At 39.5% G+C, this 19,685-nt stretch overlaps 2 protein-coding genes across 3 annotated transcripts in view; both read left to right on the forward strand.

Moving 5' to 3' along the window:
• LOC140952715 (serine/arginine-rich splicing factor 1A-like) overlaps nucleotides 1-2,752 on the forward strand; it is a 2,881-nt gene extending 129 nt beyond the window's left edge. The window contains exons 1-4 of one of the 2 annotated variants that reach the window (XR_012167386.1): nucleotides 1-116; nucleotides 515-896; nucleotides 1,001-1,570; nucleotides 2,124-2,752. The exon at nucleotides 1-116 is cut by the window's left edge and continues 129 nt beyond it. Coding sequence is in view for 1 of the 2 variants with exons in the window: in XM_073402155.1 (XP_073258256.1) it covers nucleotides 1-116; nucleotides 515-896; nucleotides 1,001-1,255 (753 nt within the window). In the remaining variant the exon portion in view is untranslated. Of the gene's footprint in view, nucleotides 117-514; nucleotides 897-1,000 lie in introns of both variants that reach the window. The other variant, XM_073402155.1, reaches the window with a different exon arrangement.
• Nucleotides 2,753-5,350: 2,598 nt separating this feature from the next.
• On the forward strand, nucleotides 5,351-19,465 carry LOC140952324 (F-box only protein 21-like). Its single transcript, XM_073401745.1, has 13 exons — nucleotides 5,351-5,573; nucleotides 7,164-7,397; nucleotides 8,581-8,705; nucleotides 9,925-10,238; nucleotides 11,012-11,098; nucleotides 11,428-11,480; nucleotides 12,420-12,570; nucleotides 14,431-14,495; nucleotides 15,698-15,812; nucleotides 16,194-16,310; nucleotides 17,384-17,451; nucleotides 17,732-17,889; nucleotides 18,645-19,465. Exons 1-13 carry the CDS (start codon nucleotides 5,374-5,376, stop codon nucleotides 18,800-18,802), a joined length of 1,845 nt encoding a protein of 614 aa, XP_073257846.1. The 5' UTR covers nucleotides 5,351-5,373; the 3' UTR covers nucleotides 18,803-19,465.
• The last annotated feature ends 220 nt before the right edge of the window (nucleotides 19,466-19,685 follow it).

Here is a 19,685-nt window from a genome sequence, read left to right on the forward strand (position 1 = left end):
AGAGATTTGGAAGATATTTTTTACAAGTACGGGGATATTGCTGACGTTGACTTGAAACTACCACGTTACGGTACTGGCGGCACGCCGTTTGCCTTTGTTGAATTTCAGGATCCAAGGTACGCACATAAATATGTGATGTATTTCACATCTTTTGAACCCTTAAAATACTTTCCACGATATCCTTTTGGATGGTTTGGATGGTAAGTATTCTAGGCTTTAAGGAGTTCGGGTTTCGATTTCATTTGTGACGTTGAGATCGAGAAGGCTTTGTTAACGTATTCACCTGTGGCTATTTAATGCTCCGATTTTCCCTCAAAACGAGTCTTTCGGAAATTCGCTCAATCTTTTCTTTTCGGTGAAATTGGTCAATTGGCGCTTTTCACCCTGTTCAGAAAAAAGACTCGCAAAGATGTAAATTTTATGACTGTCGAAGTGAAGGTAACCTTATTAATAATTTATGTACGAACATGTTGAGAAAAAACCTATTGATTTATTATCGTTTTCGTCTCTGTAGGGATGCTGAAGATGCAGTAAGAGGAAGGGATGGATATGAATTTGATGGTCAAAGAATTAGAGTGGAGTTTCCTCGTGGTGGACGTGGGGGTAGGTCTGGTGGTGGTGGAGGAGGATTTGGTGGTGGGGGTGGTGGTGGCGGCGGCGGCGGCGGTGGATATGGAAGGGGCCCTCCTCCACGTCGCTCTGAGTACCGTGTCTTGGTATCTGGACTGCCTCCTACTGGTAGTTGGCAAGATCTCAAGGACCACATGCGGGATGCTGGTGACGTTCAGTTTACTGATGTCTTCAAAGATGGCACTGGTATTGTGGAGTATTCTCATTATGACGACATGAAATATGCCCTGAAGCATCTTGATGATTCCAAGTTCCGTTCGCATGAGGTATGCAATTCCATTAGATTACTCTTTTGCTTGATCAATGTGACAAAAAGGATTTTGTGAAAGTGACTATTTTAATATATTATACCTTTCTTTAATCCTTTAAGGGTGAAGTTGCTTTCATTCGTGTCAAGGCAGACAGTAGGAGCCACGGTGGTGGTGGTAGTGGTGGAGGTGGAGGTAGATCTGCAAGCCGAAGTCGATCACGTTCAAGAAGTAGAACGCCGAAAAGGAGATCCCGCTCCCGCAGTCCACGTCGATCATATTCACCAAAGAAATCCAAGTCCCCTTCAAGGTCACCAAAGAGAAAGAGATCTGCTTCTCCAAGGCGTTCCAGATCACGTTCTCGCTCGCGTTCATAAACATTTCCAGTGTTTTTCCTTTTATGTATTTTTTTCTCTTTTTTTTTTGCTTTGAAGCACAGAAAAGTAGTTACTTGTAGCATTTTATTGTTTATATTAATTTTGTGGTCATGTGCCTTTTTTACTCTTCCATGATGTCATTTTCAGGGTGGCACAAGCAATTTGTGATTATGGAAAGGAAAGCTAGGAAACAAAACAACTGTCTGTAGATGTTTCTGCACTAGTCTTGCTAAGGATATCACAAACTGGATAAGGAAACAATGACATATGGAAACAGTAGGAACAATTGGACATAGGACATTTTCTTCGGACATGGTATGCATGGTTTCTCTTCAAAAATACAATGCTCCATGAAAAAATGTGCCACTTTTTAAATTCACCCAAATAAGCGAAGTGCTGAATTTCAAGTAGGAGAGTTATAAATGATTCATTTAAATGTAGAGACCAACTAGTTTGTTTCATTTTATTTTCACTTTTGGTATCTTAGGATAAATCTGTACTTTAACGCAAGAATAAAGCAGTTCAGCAGATTTCTCTGGATGGTTTCTGTAAGATCTTTGTGACAAGTCATTTCAGAAGAAAAGTGTCACTAAAGACCACCAAAAGAACATGAGAGTTCATCATAGGAGAATTGTAGCTCAAGTTTAGTCGTGTGATTATTTTTAGTTAGCTGTTTTGACTAAACCTGTTGGATATGAGAGATGGGTGTGCCCGAAAGTTCAACAGTATTTCTTAAGGGTAATTTTGCTTAGAGGGTCATAAGTAGCCTGCCAGCAAAGGCACAGCTTTTAGGGTGGGATAAGAAGAGTTGATGAAAAGTCTTGTGCAAGTGTATTGACAAGTTAACTTCTTTATAATCCTATGACAGATCTAATGCTGTCTGGAGGAAACCGGATCCTCTCATGTCAGTGTCAGGGATCACGGATTAGGATAGGATCTGGAGATCACCTCCAGTACAGTTTTGGGACAGAACAATGGAAACTATCAGGAGTCAAAATTTTGGATCTCTGTCACATGCAAAGGATTTGGATGTTAACTGGTTTCAACATTTTTGGAGGAAACTCAGGAGGAAAACAATCACTTTCTTTCAATTAGGGTTCTCACAAAGCACTCTAGTGTGGAGGTTAACATCATTGTGGTATGACAATTCAGTCTTGATGAAATTTCCATGATGGTACCTTTCCTAGACTTTTCTTGTAACTTGCAATTTAAGGCTGAAGTTTGCTTCTCAATTGGTTTCCAGTCACTCCTGCATTCCCCGTTTCCCTTGCATGCGTCACCTTGAAGGTTAGGATAGGTACCCTTTCAGCTAGTCCTTTTTCAAGGAAATGCCCCCTTTGGGAATTTGTTTTTACTAACCTTTTCACTTCAGGAGCACCATGGCCTTGGATTTTGTGCAGATAAGTAATTGAAGGCAAAAAGACAAGTCAAGCTTACTTTTGCATTAAAAACTAAATTGTTATTCTTGATTACCATTAAAAGTTTTCTTCAGATGAACATTTTTTGTCTGTTGTTTTCTTTGTTTGGGTGATTGTGTGTGCAGGGTTTTCATCATTGTCAACCTCACAAAAGTGTTGATGGCAGCCCACTAGGGGTGCTTACCATTCACTCAAACCACCCGGGTGGACATCTTGTGTATTACTATTAAAATTTGACATGGTGGGAGAATGGCTGGTCTGAAATGTCATCTGTCTCTTCATCTTAACCACTTGTAGGAGTGTGGGAAGAGATGGTTGATATTTCTCACCAGAGAACGGCCCACTACAAAGTATATCCAAATCAACTGAACAGCTGAAGTAAACGGAATGGCACATACCAGTTGATTTTTCATTTGGAATTTGTGGGTTTCCCTCTTAAATAATAAATACCCTAGGTCTTCTTATCAGTCACAGTTTTCCTGACAAGCTAGCGGCATATTGTATTTTGAGAAACCTGGACCCAGTTGAATGAAAGTGGATAACAATCCAGTGAAACAGGTAATTATTGTTCTCCATAATGCTTGTCCACTAAAAAGTGATTTATCCGATGGATAGTGCTGTCCAACACTCTAATAATGGGGTGTAAAGGGTTAAGAAACCTAACTGGGTAAGAAATTGATTGTTACTTGAGCTTGTGTAGCAGCAAGAGGTTACTTGAACTTGCGTAACAACGAAAGTCAAACTTTTGCAAGCTGTTTCTGGTCTCCATCGTTGGTCGCCAAAAGGCGGGTCAGGGTTCTTGGCAGAAACCATGGAAACTAGGCACCAGGGACGCTTTCCATTTAGTCAAAATTTCCGGAATTTCCGGTTCGGCGGTAAATGGAACACGTTTCGTCGGTTCGTCCCACTGGAAAATTCCCAAAAAAAGTGGAAAATATAAAAAGGTGGTCCCGTTTTCCCGGTCGGAATTTCCGAACGGAATGTCGTGTTCCATTTACGTTTCTCGTAGTTTGTACCAGTTCCAGGTCCACGGTCGGGCACCACCACGTACCGGGGTTTACGACCAAATGGAACAACTTTTTACCAATCGGAAATTCCACTTTTGCTACCACCGAAATTTCCGGGTTTTTTTCCTAAATGGAAAGCACCCCAGGTTAACTCTTGGTTAATGCCAAAAATACATGGTGCCTGCATTTGTGTTGCATTTTATTAGAGATAAAAAAACAGCTTTTTTCCATTTGTAGCTCATTATATGAGTGTGCTCTTGTGGAGTTTCAGCTGCACTTTGAAGCATAACAGTTCTCTTTACCCCTGTTGGGTATACTCCACTTAAAGGCCCATATGGGGATGTGCCACTTGACGGAGTATGGTTTTTTTCCTCTCTGGTCCTAACAGGGTATATAATTTCATGCGAGTCAGTCTTGATAAAAAACAGAGTATTGCTTGCACAACTGATTTGGTTTGCTCACAGGCAGCCCAACGGAACTGTTTGGGGCATCATGATGTCACGTGTGACATGTGATGTCAAACATTTACTGTATTTCGTGACACGTGCTTGCGGCTTTATTCAAGGAGTTGGAAAAATGCTGCATGAAACATAGAAGTTTGCACCTTGTGATCCCAAAATGTTAATATATGGCAAGAAAGGTGAATTGAAATAAACTACCATGTAGTATTTCAGCATTTACTTCTATGTTTTACTTTGAGTTGCTTGAAACTCAGCGACACTGCTGACCATATATTGGTGTGCCTGTGATTTACTTGATGTTATTTAATTGTACTTGAAGTATACAAAATTAAAGCAATGACAATTGATCTGAGTGAATATGCCCCGGGGGGGGGGGGGGGTACTCTTATATAAGCCATATAATATAGGTATGTACCCAAAGGGTATGGCTTTTGGGCTTTTTTGGTCTGAAAAAGGGGTATACACTTTGCTCATTTTAGTGTGGAATTGGGTATGGTTAAAACGAGAAATAAGTGAATTCGAAATGGATTTGAAGAAATTTTTTGTTTGCGCTCTAATCTGAGTAATGATGACATAAATTCTGCCAAGACGCGAGGTCTGAAAATGGGTATGGATTTTAGAGGTCAGGTCCGAAAACGGGTGAAGAAAATGATATTTTTTGGTCTGAAATAGGGTCAGGGTGGCACACCCCCACCAAGAATCCTCAGGAGTACCTCTCCCACTGCAATTTCACCATTGAAATTTCCAATAAATGGCTTTCAAACCAGACTGGTTATGTATCTTAGGATTTTTTTGTCCTAAACAGGTTCAGAGTTTCAAACCGTCAGCAGCTTACCCACGCCCAAATATTGATCGAGTTCCCCTACTCCGGTCATTACCCTTCTTTAAGCATTTAACTCCTTCCTCCCCCCTCCTCCCCCCCTCCCCCCCCCCCCTCCCAACTCAATCTGAAAATGGCACCTTCCTCTGGAGATCTCTGGAGGTCTCTAGAGAAGCATGGTTGAACCTCAAGTAAAATAAAGCAGACCTCTGAGATTTTCGTTTTATTACTTGTAACTCAAGTTTACGGCGTTCGAAAATGGGGTTGGGAAATGGACACAGGCTCGGATAGGAGAGGGGAAGGAGGGGGTGGAAACTAGTTCCCTTGTTGGGGGTCTGGGTTCCAGAAAAATATGTGGCTGACAGGCTGGCAGTCACAGGTTAAGTCACAGGTAGGGAAGTAATCGTTGGAGATGGAGGAAGAAAAAGGTCAAAATAGACCCTTAGAAGAAGACGAAAGCTGTTTGCTTTCATTAGCTGATGAACTGATTGATATGGTGTTGTCTTATCCTGTTATTGATCACCAAGATTTGTGTCGCTGTGCCCAAGTTTGTAGAAGGTTGCATCGAATTGCAATGGGAAATGAAGTGTGGAAAAAGAAATCACTTTTGAGGTAAAGGACATATTTCGAGCTTATCTGCCTTGAAAATTTGGTAATTTCCGGTTAAATCTAGATTTTGTGTGTGTTTTTTAGCCTATTCCTTTCTTACGACCCAAACAGAGAGACAATCTAAACGTATGTTAATAATCCAAAGTGTGACTGATCATGGGTGTTTATTTTCTTGTAAGCTTGCAAAATGGGGTATATCCACTTCATACCTTACCCCCACCATCTCCTGTTGATGAGATGAGGGGTAGCTGTATCAACAGTACTCTATCTCTTGAATATTTCCAATAAAATGTGTTTTTCCCAGTGGGAAAAGTAAAAGTAGATGACAGACGTTGGAACATTTTGACAATTTGGGTAGAAGTTTGAGGGTAGGTGTGTGTGTTTACCTTTTGAGAAAAAACTATATCTGATTCCAAGCAAAGCAAGGCGTTAAGCGCCTTGCGAAAGCAAATTTATAATTTTGTTGCACGCGAAGCACGTGGAACGCGCGAGGATCGTAAGCACTGAGTGCAATTTGGCTTTGGTCATAAATCTTCCTATCGGTTTGGTATCCGCAGTTCCCTAGCAATGGCGTCCCAATTGACATCAGCAGTGTGACGTCATCATAAGTAGAGTGTGATTTGGCTTTGTTCATAAATCTTTCTATCAGTTTGGTATCCGCAGTCGCCTAGCAACAAAGTCACGAAGAGTCCCAATTGGTGTCACCAGGGTTTCCAGGCAACAGTTCCACGGGTTAGAACTGGTTCGATGACAAACACCGTGATTATTGTCAGTGAAAAAATGTTTGCAATTGGTGAAATATCACGACCACCCAAGCTATAAACAAAAGAGAAGAGCAAATGCAATAATAATAATAGATCCAAGTCTGCAAAGTTTCAGCAAAAACATCGCCCTTGAATAAACACAGCAATGAAAATGCTAAAAATTTAAGACAGTACTCCCTATGATGGCCTATACGGGGAGGCTCTGCTAGGCTTAAGGTATATGAAAGGGTAGGGATTTCACTAGTTGAAGTATATAGAAGGGTAGGGAAATCTGTCATTTGGGTCTGTGAAAGAGCCCAAAAATACTAAGAATTGAATTTTATGGCTTTATAAAGTCGAGAAAAGGTTCTATTTTTGTGATTGATTCCTATTTAAAAGACAGTGCATTTACAACAGTTAAAAGGGATGCAAAGTTCTAAACAGATTATGTGAAGGGGGTACCATTTGTTAATAGAAGGTATACAAAAGGGGTACCTTTTTCGTTAAAAATGGGTGAGGGGTTGGATCTTGTGGTGGAGCCTCCCAGTATAAACATTTGTTGAGTACCCCTTCCCCTGGGGATCCCTCACTATGATTAACTTTGATTCATAAATTGAACACATTGATTCTCAATTTTCTCTTCTTGGGGTATATAACAAATCACTTTATGACTGGTTCCTCTGGAACTAGTTAAATTTTTTCCCCGGGACTAATGTTAGAGATTCATTTACTTCTAAACTACTTCAGTGATATTCATAGTAATCAAATTATGTGTCTTGAAGACAAAGCGTATCTTATTAAGAATCAAACTAATGTATTTCTTTTTATCTCCACATTGTGTAACTTTCAGATGGAATTTTTGGAAGAATGTGCCAGGTGAAAATTGGTCAACAACATACAGAGACAGATTTCTTATGGAGCAAAAAATTCACCATACTTTGCAGACTATATCTAGAAAGTATTATACTAAAGTAGATGTCTACAAGAAAGACCTTAAAAGATTTGTGGACTTAGCAAAGGAGAGTCCTTGGCAGTCTTGTCATATCGATGATTCCTTGCATGAACTGTTACAAGGAGATGTCTGGTAAGAAATAAGTGTACAGTTGAACCTCCGCTAACAGCAACCTCTCTACAACGGCCACTTTTTTTCATCCTGGCAGACAAGAAATCCATACTTAATGATTCTTGTTTAAATCCTCTCTACAACGGCCACCTCTTGACAATGGCCACTTTCTTCTGTCCCCAAGGTGGCCATTGAAGAGAGGTTCAACTGTATAACTGAAACTTGTCAGTCTTGTCTTTGGGTTTCCAACATTAAATCAATAATGTCCCAACAATGATCAGTATCAAATCTGTTTGCATTCAAAGGGCCACAGTTAAGTTATTAGAGACGGGTCTTTAGAAGGAAGTTAGTACGTGATTACCCCAAGGGAATGCATTATTTAATATTAAAATATTGTCCCACTAACCCAGTGACAAATGTATGGTGTAAAGAGAGGAGGATTTACTAATAAGTGTTTGTTTCAATAAAGCAGACTAACAAAGTGATTGTAAACAAGCATGATTGATTCTCTTTACAGAGACAGACTCAGGAATTTTTCTTGGGGGTTCCAAACTTGTGTGCTGTTGAAACCATATTCTAACCATCCAATACCTGCCAACTTTTTCTGACTCAAATGCATGAGATTTTCGTCTTGTAATGATGTAGTTTCCAAAAATTGCCTAGTGACTTCCTAAGATTTTCTGATGACTTCCAAACATTGCTGAAAATGTCTGCAGATATTCTAACCACCTTTGAGTGCTTTCAAAGATATTTCAAAGGAAAGGCCACAAGTTTAGCATGTTGTGATACAGTTAGGAGATAAAGTCATCATTAAGGACCTATTTGGAATATTTTCCGGGGAAATTGAAAGTAATTTTCATTTAAATCATGTGTTAAAGTAAAAAAAAAACAATCATGTCAAGATTTGTGAGTCAGGCATGAGAAATTGTCCTTGATGCGAGAGATCAATGTAGTCTGTAGGTGTGAGACTCAGGTATAATTATGTGTGAGGGTGGCAGGCGTACCATCCCCTTAAGTTAACACTTAACAGTAATGAGAAAAATATTTTGATATTTTTTTATAACCCTTTCTCAGGTTAGAGCTGGGGCAAACCTCTAGGTCACTCAGAATATCAAGAAGGATCCGCAAATGCAATAATAATTTGCTTCTCATCAGTGGCACACATAGTTTCCGATCAGTAAATATTAATTATTTTTGTCTGCAGCAAAGTAAATTTGACCTACAGATATTATGCAAGGAAAGTGAACTCCTATCTCAAAATTGACCAACTTAAGGATGAATGGGAACAATTTCTAGCATTACCTGATGAACAACAACCACTGGAAAAAGGTAAAAATACAAAGAGTGGTAACAATCTACTTAATTGTTATAACCTTTTAAAGCTGTAACAGTCAATAAAGGAGTTATGAAATGTAGTTATTAATTAAGTTAGGTTTTGTGGATGGACTACCGGGGCACAAACAATCAAATTAAACCTCTCCAGCATCAGTTTTACACAAATTTTGTGTTTTCACAAGTTGTGAATTAAATAATTTTGGAAATTCTGACTTTTGGCTTTTAAGGGAATGAGGTGATTATAACTGTATTGAATTGAGAATGAAACAGTTTTCCAGCCACGCTGCAACAAACTACTGTGCAAAAATCACTGAATGACAAAAAAATAATTTTGATTAATTGTTTCATTTGCTCCGTTAGCTACACCATTTTTCTAAAAGAAAATTGGAAAATAATGGAGCTGTCAAATATATATTTTATTAATTTAAAGAAAAGTAGCTTTTTCAGTCTGTCCAAGCACAAAAGTATGTCACTGTGGTATCTATTCACTTCATTCCATCGTCAGATTGTTCCAAGCCAGATTGTGGTACTCAATAGTCAGATTGTCACAGAATATAGTCAGAACTTTTCACAAGTCTTTAGGCCACAAGCAGAAACAAAGGCATTTCTTGTGTGTATTCTTTAGAAGCCAAAAAAGGGCACTTCACCTTACACGGAAACTGTGGAGCAATCTAACTATAAATTGGAACGATCTGGCTTGGAATGATCTGACTATGGGACGAAACAACAGTAAACCATCAATGCTACTGAACTGTCCTGACAGCAGAGACAAAGCCCCACCCTCCTCCATTTCAGCAGCACTGACAGGTTGATGAACCTACAATAATATTTTAATATTTTTTAAATCTGTAAAAGGTTTGAACCCATGAGTCATAATTTTCATGAGTGTGGTCCTGAATAGGACTGTTGTTGACAGTGACTGACATTTTGACAATCTGTGCAGTAGTCATCTTCAGAGTCAAAGTGAGTTGTATCATGTCAGTTGATGGTATTATTAGACTTATTACATCATGACTTAATTAACCAATCACATCAATAACCAGGGTTAATACCATCACTTGACATGATACAACTCACTTTGACTCTCAAGATGATTACCGCACAGGTTGTTGAAACATCAGTCACTGTCAACAGCAGTCCCATTCATGACTACTCTCACTGGGAAGATCATGTTCCAGCTAAACTTTCTTAGCAGCTCTTCTCTTTGTTATAGGTGCCATGTTAATTGCAAGATGGATACTTGATGAGGAGGAAATTGATGAAAACAGCACTTTTGCTGAACTTGACGAGATAGCAAAGATGGTGCAGGATAGTCTTGGGGGAAATCTTACCAGGGGAGAGACTGTTTTGACAACCGCTCCAGAAGAAAGGATGTCTATAAGCACTGAAGAGTCAGCTCCAGCAGTTACACACCCTGCTGCATGTTTGAGAATAATAGACTGTCTTAAGCAAGTATTATACCAACAGCTGCAGTTTAAAGGAAATGTTAACGATTACTATAAAAAGGAAAACTCAATGCTACATCAGGTATATATGGTCTTACGTTTTAAATGAATTTTTGACTCCCAGTCCAGTCAAAATCAGCCGGCAGCCAACATTTTGGCCACTTCCAGGGAAATATTTGCCACCTTCTCATCACTGAAAAAATACTCACATTTTGGCCTTTGCCACCTGCTACTCTTGGTATGGAGCATTTTCACTTATGTGGGCAGCATCTATGCAGTAAAAGAAAACGTTCAAATAAGAATATAGTGCATGCAACCCCCACGGGACTGTTTTGCAAACTAACATGGCAGGTATTTCATTGTTTTAATTGGGACATCATTATGGCTGCCGTGATGTCATGTGAAAACACTCCATCCTGCTTGCTGTTGTAAAACGTTTTGCCTGGGTTGTGTCTTTGTAATGGAACAACTCTCTGTATAACAAAAAACATGCAGCTCTACCCAATTCCAATAATTGGTTGCTTTTGTGTAATTCAGGTTTTGTCTTAGTAGGTTAAGATGGACAGCGAAATAAAACCAGCCTTTCTCTAGGAAAAAAGGTGGTCCTTTGAATATAGCTGTCTCTCCAGAAAGGCCTCTTGCAGTGAGTAATTAGAGGCGGCTGTACTTGCAGGTTACATATATCCCCAATGTTAAATTATTTTCCTGTATATTATCAACCACATACTCTCATTATTATCCTTAATCATTATTTTGTGATGATTAAGCTTCCATCAGCTCCCTTTATCAGTATTCCATTTAGTGTGATAACAAATTTCTCAACATTTAGTTAACATAATTTTTCCATTTATCAAGGTGTTAAAGAATCGCACAGGCAACCCAATCACGCTGTCAGTCCTATTTGCTGGAGTAGCGAGACGACTTGGAGTTAAATTAGAGCCTGTGAGTTTTGAAAAGTTTTCAGTAGCAGTAACTTTGTTTGCATCTTTACTTGAGTAAGTAGCACCCTCAAATGCTGTTATAATTATTCATCTATAGAAAGAGGTTGAACTCTTATGGCAATTATTGCCACAGCTGTATCCTGTTTCTAAGTTTCCTGAATATCAAGCAAATAAATGAGCATAAATGCAAACTGACTTAAATAAGTACTTCACAAGTTTTCAGAAAAATTGTTCAATATGTCCTTCAATAACTCAATATAAAGAGAATACCCTCTATTGCAACACTGCTAATCAACAGTTCTTCTTCTCCTTCTTATTTTTAAATTGTAGGTAAATTTTCCCAGCCACTTTTTGCTACGATGGAGAACAAACTTGGACCCAGAGTATGTGACATGAACGTTTACAGTATCACTTAATCCCATATCAGAGTCATTTCCTTGAATAATAATTTTAAAACTGCCACTGGAACTGCTTAGAACTTCTCTTGGCTTGGGAGATTTGATAGGTGATGAATTAACATTTATGCCTTATAGGTGTCATTTAATAAGCAGCTAGAGGTGATTTGTTAAAGTTTAAAACACAAGGTACAGCAGAGTGTCTTAGAGATGATAAAACACAAGCTGTTAGTTTAGTGAATGATCTAAATTTTTTCTCTTTATCTGTCCATTCCTCCAGTCATTCTTCCAATACTCTTTGGACTGTTGAGAAAATTGGGGCTAAACCTTAGATGTATTTTATCACAATTGAAAAAATGAAACTTCTTCAGGAATTATTAATGTACTATTTTTTTTACAGTTATGTTTAGGGTCTAGCTCTTTGTAGCTTTTATTGTCTTGGGTATATGAGCTGGCACGACAATGAACCTTCCATCCAATGATAATAAATCATTAACATAAAATTCTTATTTAGGGACGGACCATTAGAAAACTTGTGGGGGGGGGGGGGGGGGGTGGCGAAGTACCAAAAAAAAAATTCGCGCGAGGTAAAATTAAATGAAAAAAAAAACTCATGCACGCCAATTAATCCTGAAAAATATTCACGCTATGGCCTAAAAAAAATTCATGCAAGAAATTTGATAACGAAAAAAATTCCTGCGGCTCGAAAATTCCCCTCCCCCCCATAACTTTTCTAATGGTCCGTCCCTTAGATAACTTCATTGGGTAATGCACAAAAATGAAATAAGTTTGGAATTTTTGATGAAATATTTTCATTGACTTTTCACTTCTGGGAGTGAAATAGCCTGTGTAGACTCGCCCCTTCCTTCCTCCCCTGTACACAGGGTAGGAGTGAAAGAGTTGATAACAGTTTCTTTTTTTTGAAAGGGCAGATCAGTCCACGGCGTATAAGTACATAGACTGCTTTAATGGAGGAAGACTTCTCTCAGAGGGACAGTGTATTGACTTGATTTTACCACCCTCTCTGGATAATTCCTCCTTACGAAAAAGCGCTTTTATCAAAGCCACGCCCAAACAGGTAATAAACACATTAACAATAGAAATTTTAACTCAACTCCTTCTCCAGTGTTTGAGGCTAAAAACTGTTCCTTGTCGTAGCAGTTGAAAGTAACGGACAAGATTATAACAGCAACCAATTTGAAAAAAGCTGTGGTTACACGCAAAAGAAGATCCCGCTGTAGCCATAAGACAGTCAAACCTGGCGACAGTGCTTGCTCTAACAGAAGGATATCGTACCAATCAAACATACAGTAGCTGCACTGTGAGAGTTTCTTCTGTCACAGTTAAACACATGACAAGGCGTGCTATAACGGTGTCTAACGCAACAATCAAACACTACATAACAGAGTGCCTTTATAACAGTAGATAAGGTATCATTCAGGCACAGACCAGAGCGCGCTATAAGACTGTCTAACGTAACAATCAAACATCAAACAGAGAGCGCTGCACAAGTGTCTAACCTAACAATCAAACATCGAACAGAAGGCGCTGTAAGAGTGTCTAAGGTAACAATCAAACATCGAACAGAGCGCGCTATAAGATTGTCTAACGTAACAGTCAAACATCGAACAGAGCGCGCTATAAGATTATCTTACGTAACAGTTTAACATAGAACAGAGCGCGCTGTAAGAGTATCTAACATCGAACAGAGCGCGCTGTGAAAGTGTCTAACATCGAACAGAGCGCGCTGTGAAAGTGTCTAACGTAACAGTAAAATATCGAACAGAGCGGACTATAAGTGAGTGTCTACCATAACAATAGCCTGAGTAGCAGGCGTTCGAAAGGGAAGGGGAAGCGGAATTAAGGCGCGAGGGAGGAGGGAGGAGGGAGGAGGGGAGGGGTTCCTTTTCTTTCTCCCTCGCGCGCCCAAATTCCCCCTTCCCCTTTTAACGCCTGCCACGCAGGCAGGCGTAGGAGTATAGTGCCCTAAAGGGTGTCTAACGTCACAACTAAAAATAGATCATAGCGCGCCATAAGAGTGTCTAACGTAATAACCAAATACAAAACGGAGCGCGCCATGAAAGCTTCTAGCGTAACAATCAAACAATAGGACATAGAGCGCTATCAGTGTCTAACATAACAAACATACAATATAGCGCGCCATAAAAATGTCTCTAAAGTAACAACCAAGCAACAACGAAGCGTGCTGTAAGAGCGTTTAACGTAACAGCTGAACGTAACAATCAAACGCACAATGGAGCGCGCTATAAGACTGTCTAACCTAACAACCAAACACAAAACGGAGTGTGCTATAGGAGATTCCAACATAACAATCAAACGTATAACAGAGCGCGTTATGAAAGTGTCTAACGTAACAATCAAAAACGCATAACGGAGTGCGTTATATAAGTGTCTAAAGGTAATAATCAAACATGCAACATAGCGCGCGATATGAGTGTCTAACGTAAGAACCACGAACGAATAAACTGCGCCACAAGAGTTTCGAACGTAATAATCGAACACAGAGCGAGGCGCTTAATACAAGAGTAATTTATGAAACAAAAAAATAGATTTGAGCTGGCAATAACGGCGTCCAACAAATCAAACGCAGATCAGAGGGCGCTATGATTGTTGTGTAACGTAATAATCAAGCACAGAACGGAGCGCGCTCTAAGAGTGTTTAACATAATTATCGAAGAACGAGCAAAGTGTCTTACCGAAAAATCAAAGAGAGAAGGATGGGAAGCTTAATCATTTTAACACACGTTCTATAGCGCGTGTCGCCTTTTCTCTTGGGGTGATTTTAACGCGCGCTCGCGTTTCGCTCGCTCTACTATCCCTGAGGAAAAATGTGGACTACTCGTAGTCTACACGTTCTATTGGCGCTCACGGAATGGAAGTAAGCCATTGTTATTTTTTGATTTATTGTTTTTTCCAGGTATTTATTCGCATGGTGGCTAATATCGTCAATAGCTACAGAGCAGGAGATCCACAAGACAATGGGTGAGAGCTTATAACGCTGAGTCATTATCAGGATACACAACTGAGCCACAAGGAGACACCATAGATCACAATAACAGCTATCAGGGCTGCACTTTGCTTTGAGAATTTCCACTTTTCAGGAGCCAAACGTTTGTTATTGTGAAACTCACAAAACTTTGAACACTAGAAATATTTATGGAATGTTCTTGTGTTGCGAGAAATCAGTCAGTATACAATCAACATTCCTGAAATTTTTCATGTGTTCACGGTTTTCTGAGTTTGACAGTAAAGGGTAACAGACTGACAACGGAAAATTTGTTTTTGTGTGAAATCAACTCTTGGGAAAAATATTTCTTAAGTTTAATTGGAGTTAGTTTAAGTCTGTATTTACCTCTTCAGTCAGGAGAATACCAAACCTGAAAATTGTAGAAAAAATTGAAGATATAGTTTTCGCCCCAAGTAAGGTAAATCGCATTCCTGAATCCGGGAAAGCTTTGCTCGTGGATTCCGGAATCCCGGGCTTTGGAATCCGGAATCTAGCTCAAGGAATCCGGAATCCAGCTAAGGATTCAGTAGAATCCAGTATCCAAGTTCGACTGACAAGAAATCCAAAATCCAGTACCTGGAATCCGGAATCACATCGTCACAAGGAAAAATACTGTCATAAAGGTTATATTTTACTTTTCCCTGCTTAAGATTTCGTTTAGTGAGTTACAAATGGGAAAAAACATTAGTGAATCTGGGACGAGAAGGAATAACAAGCAATACAATTTGTTCTCTAATCACTCTGCAGTGAAACGAGAACAAATAATTTTCACTCTAGAAACCATGAAACGCAGACAAGAATCAGGAATAGGCATCTCGTTTATTGATAGCTAGAACACGGGCAAAATACATGAATAAACATACTACAAACTACAGCTAACGAAGACGTAAGCTAACAATAATGTCAATAATGTACAATCTGGTAATAACCTTTCTGAAAGATTAAATATAATAACAAAAAAGATAACAAATACAAGAAAATTTGCAGAACGGTAGCGAGAGATGCCGTCAAGTGACCTTGAATCTGCAAAGAACACCTTATATACCTGATAACAAATAATCACGCACATTGTCAAAAATAACTCACGCGACAAATACCAACACATCCGTATGCAAAGCACTGAAGCAACGTGCATTCCTTAACGCGAGAAAATACATTATTTGTACGTTTTTGTAAGGTTGAAGGGTCTGCATTCCTCATTAAATCTTGCACTTCTTCTGGACCGCTCTGATGAAAGTAGCAGATTACTTGTGGCAAGAATACAGCTACATTTGGGAGTTGACTTGGACGAGGTACTGAAAGCGGAAATGATTATTTCGTATTTTTGAATTTAATACAGTATCTAGTAGTTCATGTGAATATTGTATCGCCTAGACAGGCTCAAACAGACTGTAATATATTGAACTTAGTTTGAGTAGATCCCTTTTCAAGAAGACATGAGCAACAGAAATCCAGTTTTTCTTCCCGTATTTTTTGGCCAGTACTAGAAAGAGTAGCTTAGGTTTCTGGTGGATATTTTACCCTTACAAGCTCAAAAAAATTACTTGACTCGCCCTTAGCTTCCGAGTGACTTGACTACTAAAGCATTAAGTGTCATGTATTCAGGTTCATATAGGCTGAGTTTTTAGTTAGTCCCTAATCCTGATTATAAACAAAAAGATATATTTTCATAGGCAATTGCCAGCTTGGAGAGTTTGCAAAGGGGCGGAAGTACCACAGCCAGGGATCTGCTTGAACGAGCCAAGCAAAAGAAAGCTGAACAGGATCAAGCAGATGATACTCCACAGCCTGTATGTGTGTATTCCAATACATTTTTTTTCGAGTCATTTTCAGTTTGCCTCTCCAGATTTATGGTAGTCAGTGCGATGAGCGCGCAATATGGGGGTTACCCTGCCTGTGGAGGGAAGGGGTGTGAAAGAAATGCAAATGTCCTTTTTTTGCGTTTCTATCTACCCCCGTGCGTGGCAGCAGCAAAGGGGGAGGGATAGAAAAGAAATTTAAACGACCTGTTCTAATGTTCTCATGTTGCCATCTACACCCACTACGCAGGATACCTGGGGCTTATTGATTTGATTTTTGGGACGTCTATCGCTCCTTCTTCGTCTTGGTATAGCTTGGACGTTTTTACACAATGCATACATGAGCTAACCACGAGTCTTCTAGAATTTTGTTCGCTGGTTGCTAATTTCGTAGCTCTGTCACAATCCCGCTTTATGAAAGAGCTCTCTTCAACCGAGTACTGATCGTGTATCTTGCCCGTGAGCCTAGGTCGGTGTTGTGACAAACTTCACAATGGGACTGTTTTAGGGTGGTTATCGCTTCTCATTTGTTTTGTATTTTTGTCTAAGTTTTCATTGATTTTTCATTTTCATTCATTCATTTTCATTTGATTTTTTCTTGTTTTGCTGGAAATTTGCATATAAGCCGCGCGAGGACTAAGCCTCACGCCGCGGAAGGACTAGTTCCAAGTTAATTTCAAACAGGCGTTGCTAGCGTCAGGATGGCGTAGACATTTTTTAGAGAGATGTTTTTTTCATACTAGTCACATCGAGAAGTTTTGTAATCCGCCTGATTTAAGTCTTTTGTGAAGCCTTCTTTCAAGAGTGTCATTAAAGATAACGTCGCCATAACATCATTACTGGTTGGTAGTTGCACGTGCGACTGGGTCAAAACTCATCCCTGCACAGTTCCATGGTGCATTTCGATACAACATTGACCCAGTCTCACGAGGAACCTTAATATGGCCAATAATAACAATAGGTAATTTATTACTTTTGCTTAAACGCATACAGCAAGTTTGCGATATCTGTTGTAGGCTACTTGTGCATCTTTTTGTCTTGTCCTCCTTGCCTTTTTATTTCAGAAGTTGAGGTCTGATCCAAGACATTCCGAAGTCGGTTTTAAAGTTGGAATGGTTATGAGGCACAAGTTGTAAGTATGAGGGCACGTTTTTGAAGGCGATCACCACATTTTTATCAAGTGTAAAGTACCGAGTGATTTCACAATTACTTAAATACTGACTAGTTCAACTACGTTAGTATTGAGTAATGCTTAATGTTTTGGATTTTTATTTGCCATTCTACAGTAAAACTACCATGTGCGACCACCTCTCGTAAGCCAATCTACCTTAAGCACCACTCCAAAACACAAACATTTTGCCAGTCAAAGCCCTTAGTAGTTACACACAATGCCTTGTATGCTGTTTATTCAGGTACAATTATGGCTGTGTCATATACGGTTGGGATCCTGTTTGTAAAATGGACGAGTTATGGATTCGACAAATGGGTGTAGATAACTCTCCTGGTGGTCGGAACCAGCCATTTTACAATGTGCTTGGGGATGATGGCTCCCGAAGATATGCAGCACATAGTAAGTCATTTGCTTTATTCGCCACTTTAGGAACGGAAAGGAAACTGAGTAGAGTTAACTTTCGCAAAGACTTCTGGGACTGTTACGAAGGATTGGTCCACAACTGATTGGCGCATCTCCATGACAATCCCAGAAATCTTTGCGAAAGCTAACTCGGATCAGTTTTCTTCTCTTTTGTAAACAAACGAAAGACTGCCCCCCGTTCTTCAGATAACAGCCAATTTGACCTAAGACTAATCTTCTCATAGTTCCCAAAGTATTCACGAGCTTTTAAAACACTGACCGAACTTACGAGTGTTCTTTGTAATTAAAATGAGTAGTGAATGATGAGCCTTCTCCTCTGTTAGTAACGCCTGCTTACATATATTGCGAGAACGACTTTGTGTATTAGTTCGATACATGTGCTAGTGAAATAAATTTTATCAGTTCATCTTTCCGTCGCTCCCCGCACAGGAAGAAATTTTCTCGCTTTCATCGAATGTCCTTTTTGTCGTACAGAAATTCCCCTATGCATGTTCTTTAGACAGGGGAACAATGCTCGCACCAGGCTTAAGCGTGGAGATTAATATCCTTTAAAGTTTTTCTTTGTAACTTTTACGAAAATGTTTTGTTGTAAAGAACATTTGTTGCGAAGGAGCATTGCACGCGCGATTTTGTTAGCAATTTTTCTCGCGACAGTGCGGCATTGAAGGTTGAACAGAAAAGACTGTTCCACGTAGCAGCACCTTAAATGCCATTCATTTCTTCGCTTGCAGCGAACTTGAGAGAAGACCCCCAGCAGCCGTTTAATCCACATCCAGAACTGGGAAAGTACTTCAAAGGTTTTACAGGGACACGGTACATACCCAATGAAAGCCTTCAGCAAGAATACCCCGAGGATGTGTTCAATGAGGAGGATCCACAAATATGTTAAAAGGATAGAATAATCATATTTACCTTTCTTACTATTATGTATAGTCACTGAACTCTTTTTTAGCAGACAGCTAGATTTGATCTCTGTCATTCTTTAGACACTTTTAAACCTATATAATAGGTGGACACTCCCTGCAATGGACATTGAGTACGGTAACCTATCAAGTCGCCCGAAAGTCGTCTCGGCCGAAGTTATATCGTCCGAAATTTTAAGAAAGAGTGTATGTAATATATCTCGTTCTTTTAGCCTTGATGAAACGAAACAAGGACGTCAAATGAGTAATATATCGTGTCCTTAAAGATTTGATGAAACGAAACAAGCGCGATGAAGATGTTAGGATGTTGCTAAGCAGGATAAATTTTCGGGCGAATTGACTGTATACTTTGAGTACCTATCTACACGGGTCGCTCTTGATTTTGGATTTTCTGTTGTGACTTCTTTAGAAACATACGTAAAAGACAGCTTTGTACAATGATGTAAAATCATATTGACCGTATTGTAAAAGCGTGAGATGTAGAAAGTGATGAGTAGTACAGTGAAACGTCCCATTCTTATGCCAAAAGAATAAGAAGCAATTTTTTGTAAATAAGATCACGTTTTACTCACAGGAAGTTTACTACTTTGAAAATTGAATAAATTGCATGAAAAGAGTTTTTTTCAACACTCTGTGCATTCAGTTTACTTGTTTAACTAAGGCCACGGGTGGATTAAAGGGTGGGCCGAGGCGGACCCGGCCACCCCCAGGCCTTTTTCTTTGATATAGCTGGCAAGTGAGCAAGTGTCCCGGTCACCCCTTTCCGAATTTTCTAGATCCGCCCCTGAAGGCAACTGGAGAGCGAGCGAGTTGTGATCTCTCTCAATATGAGCGCCAGGGTCGGTGTCT

This window comes from Porites lutea, chromosome 11, assembly GCF_958299795.1.
Source record: "Porites lutea chromosome 11, jaPorLute2.1, whole genome shotgun sequence".
Lineage (NCBI taxonomy): Eukaryota > Metazoa > Cnidaria > Anthozoa > Scleractinia > Poritidae > Porites > Porites lutea.

Coding starts and splice junctions, on each gene's coding strand:
- LOC140952324 (XM_073401745.1), top strand. CDS start 5,374: ATGGAGGAAGAAAAAGGTCAAAATAGACCCTTAGAAGAAGACGAAAGC. Junction 14,496..15,697: donor GGAGATCCACAAGACAATGG/GTGAGAGCTTAT, acceptor CGTTTTTGTAAG/GTTGAAGGGTCTGCATTCCT. Junction 17,452..17,731: donor ATGGTTATGAGGCACAAGTT/GTAAGTATGAGG, acceptor CTGTTTATTCAG/GTACAATTATGGCTGTGTCA.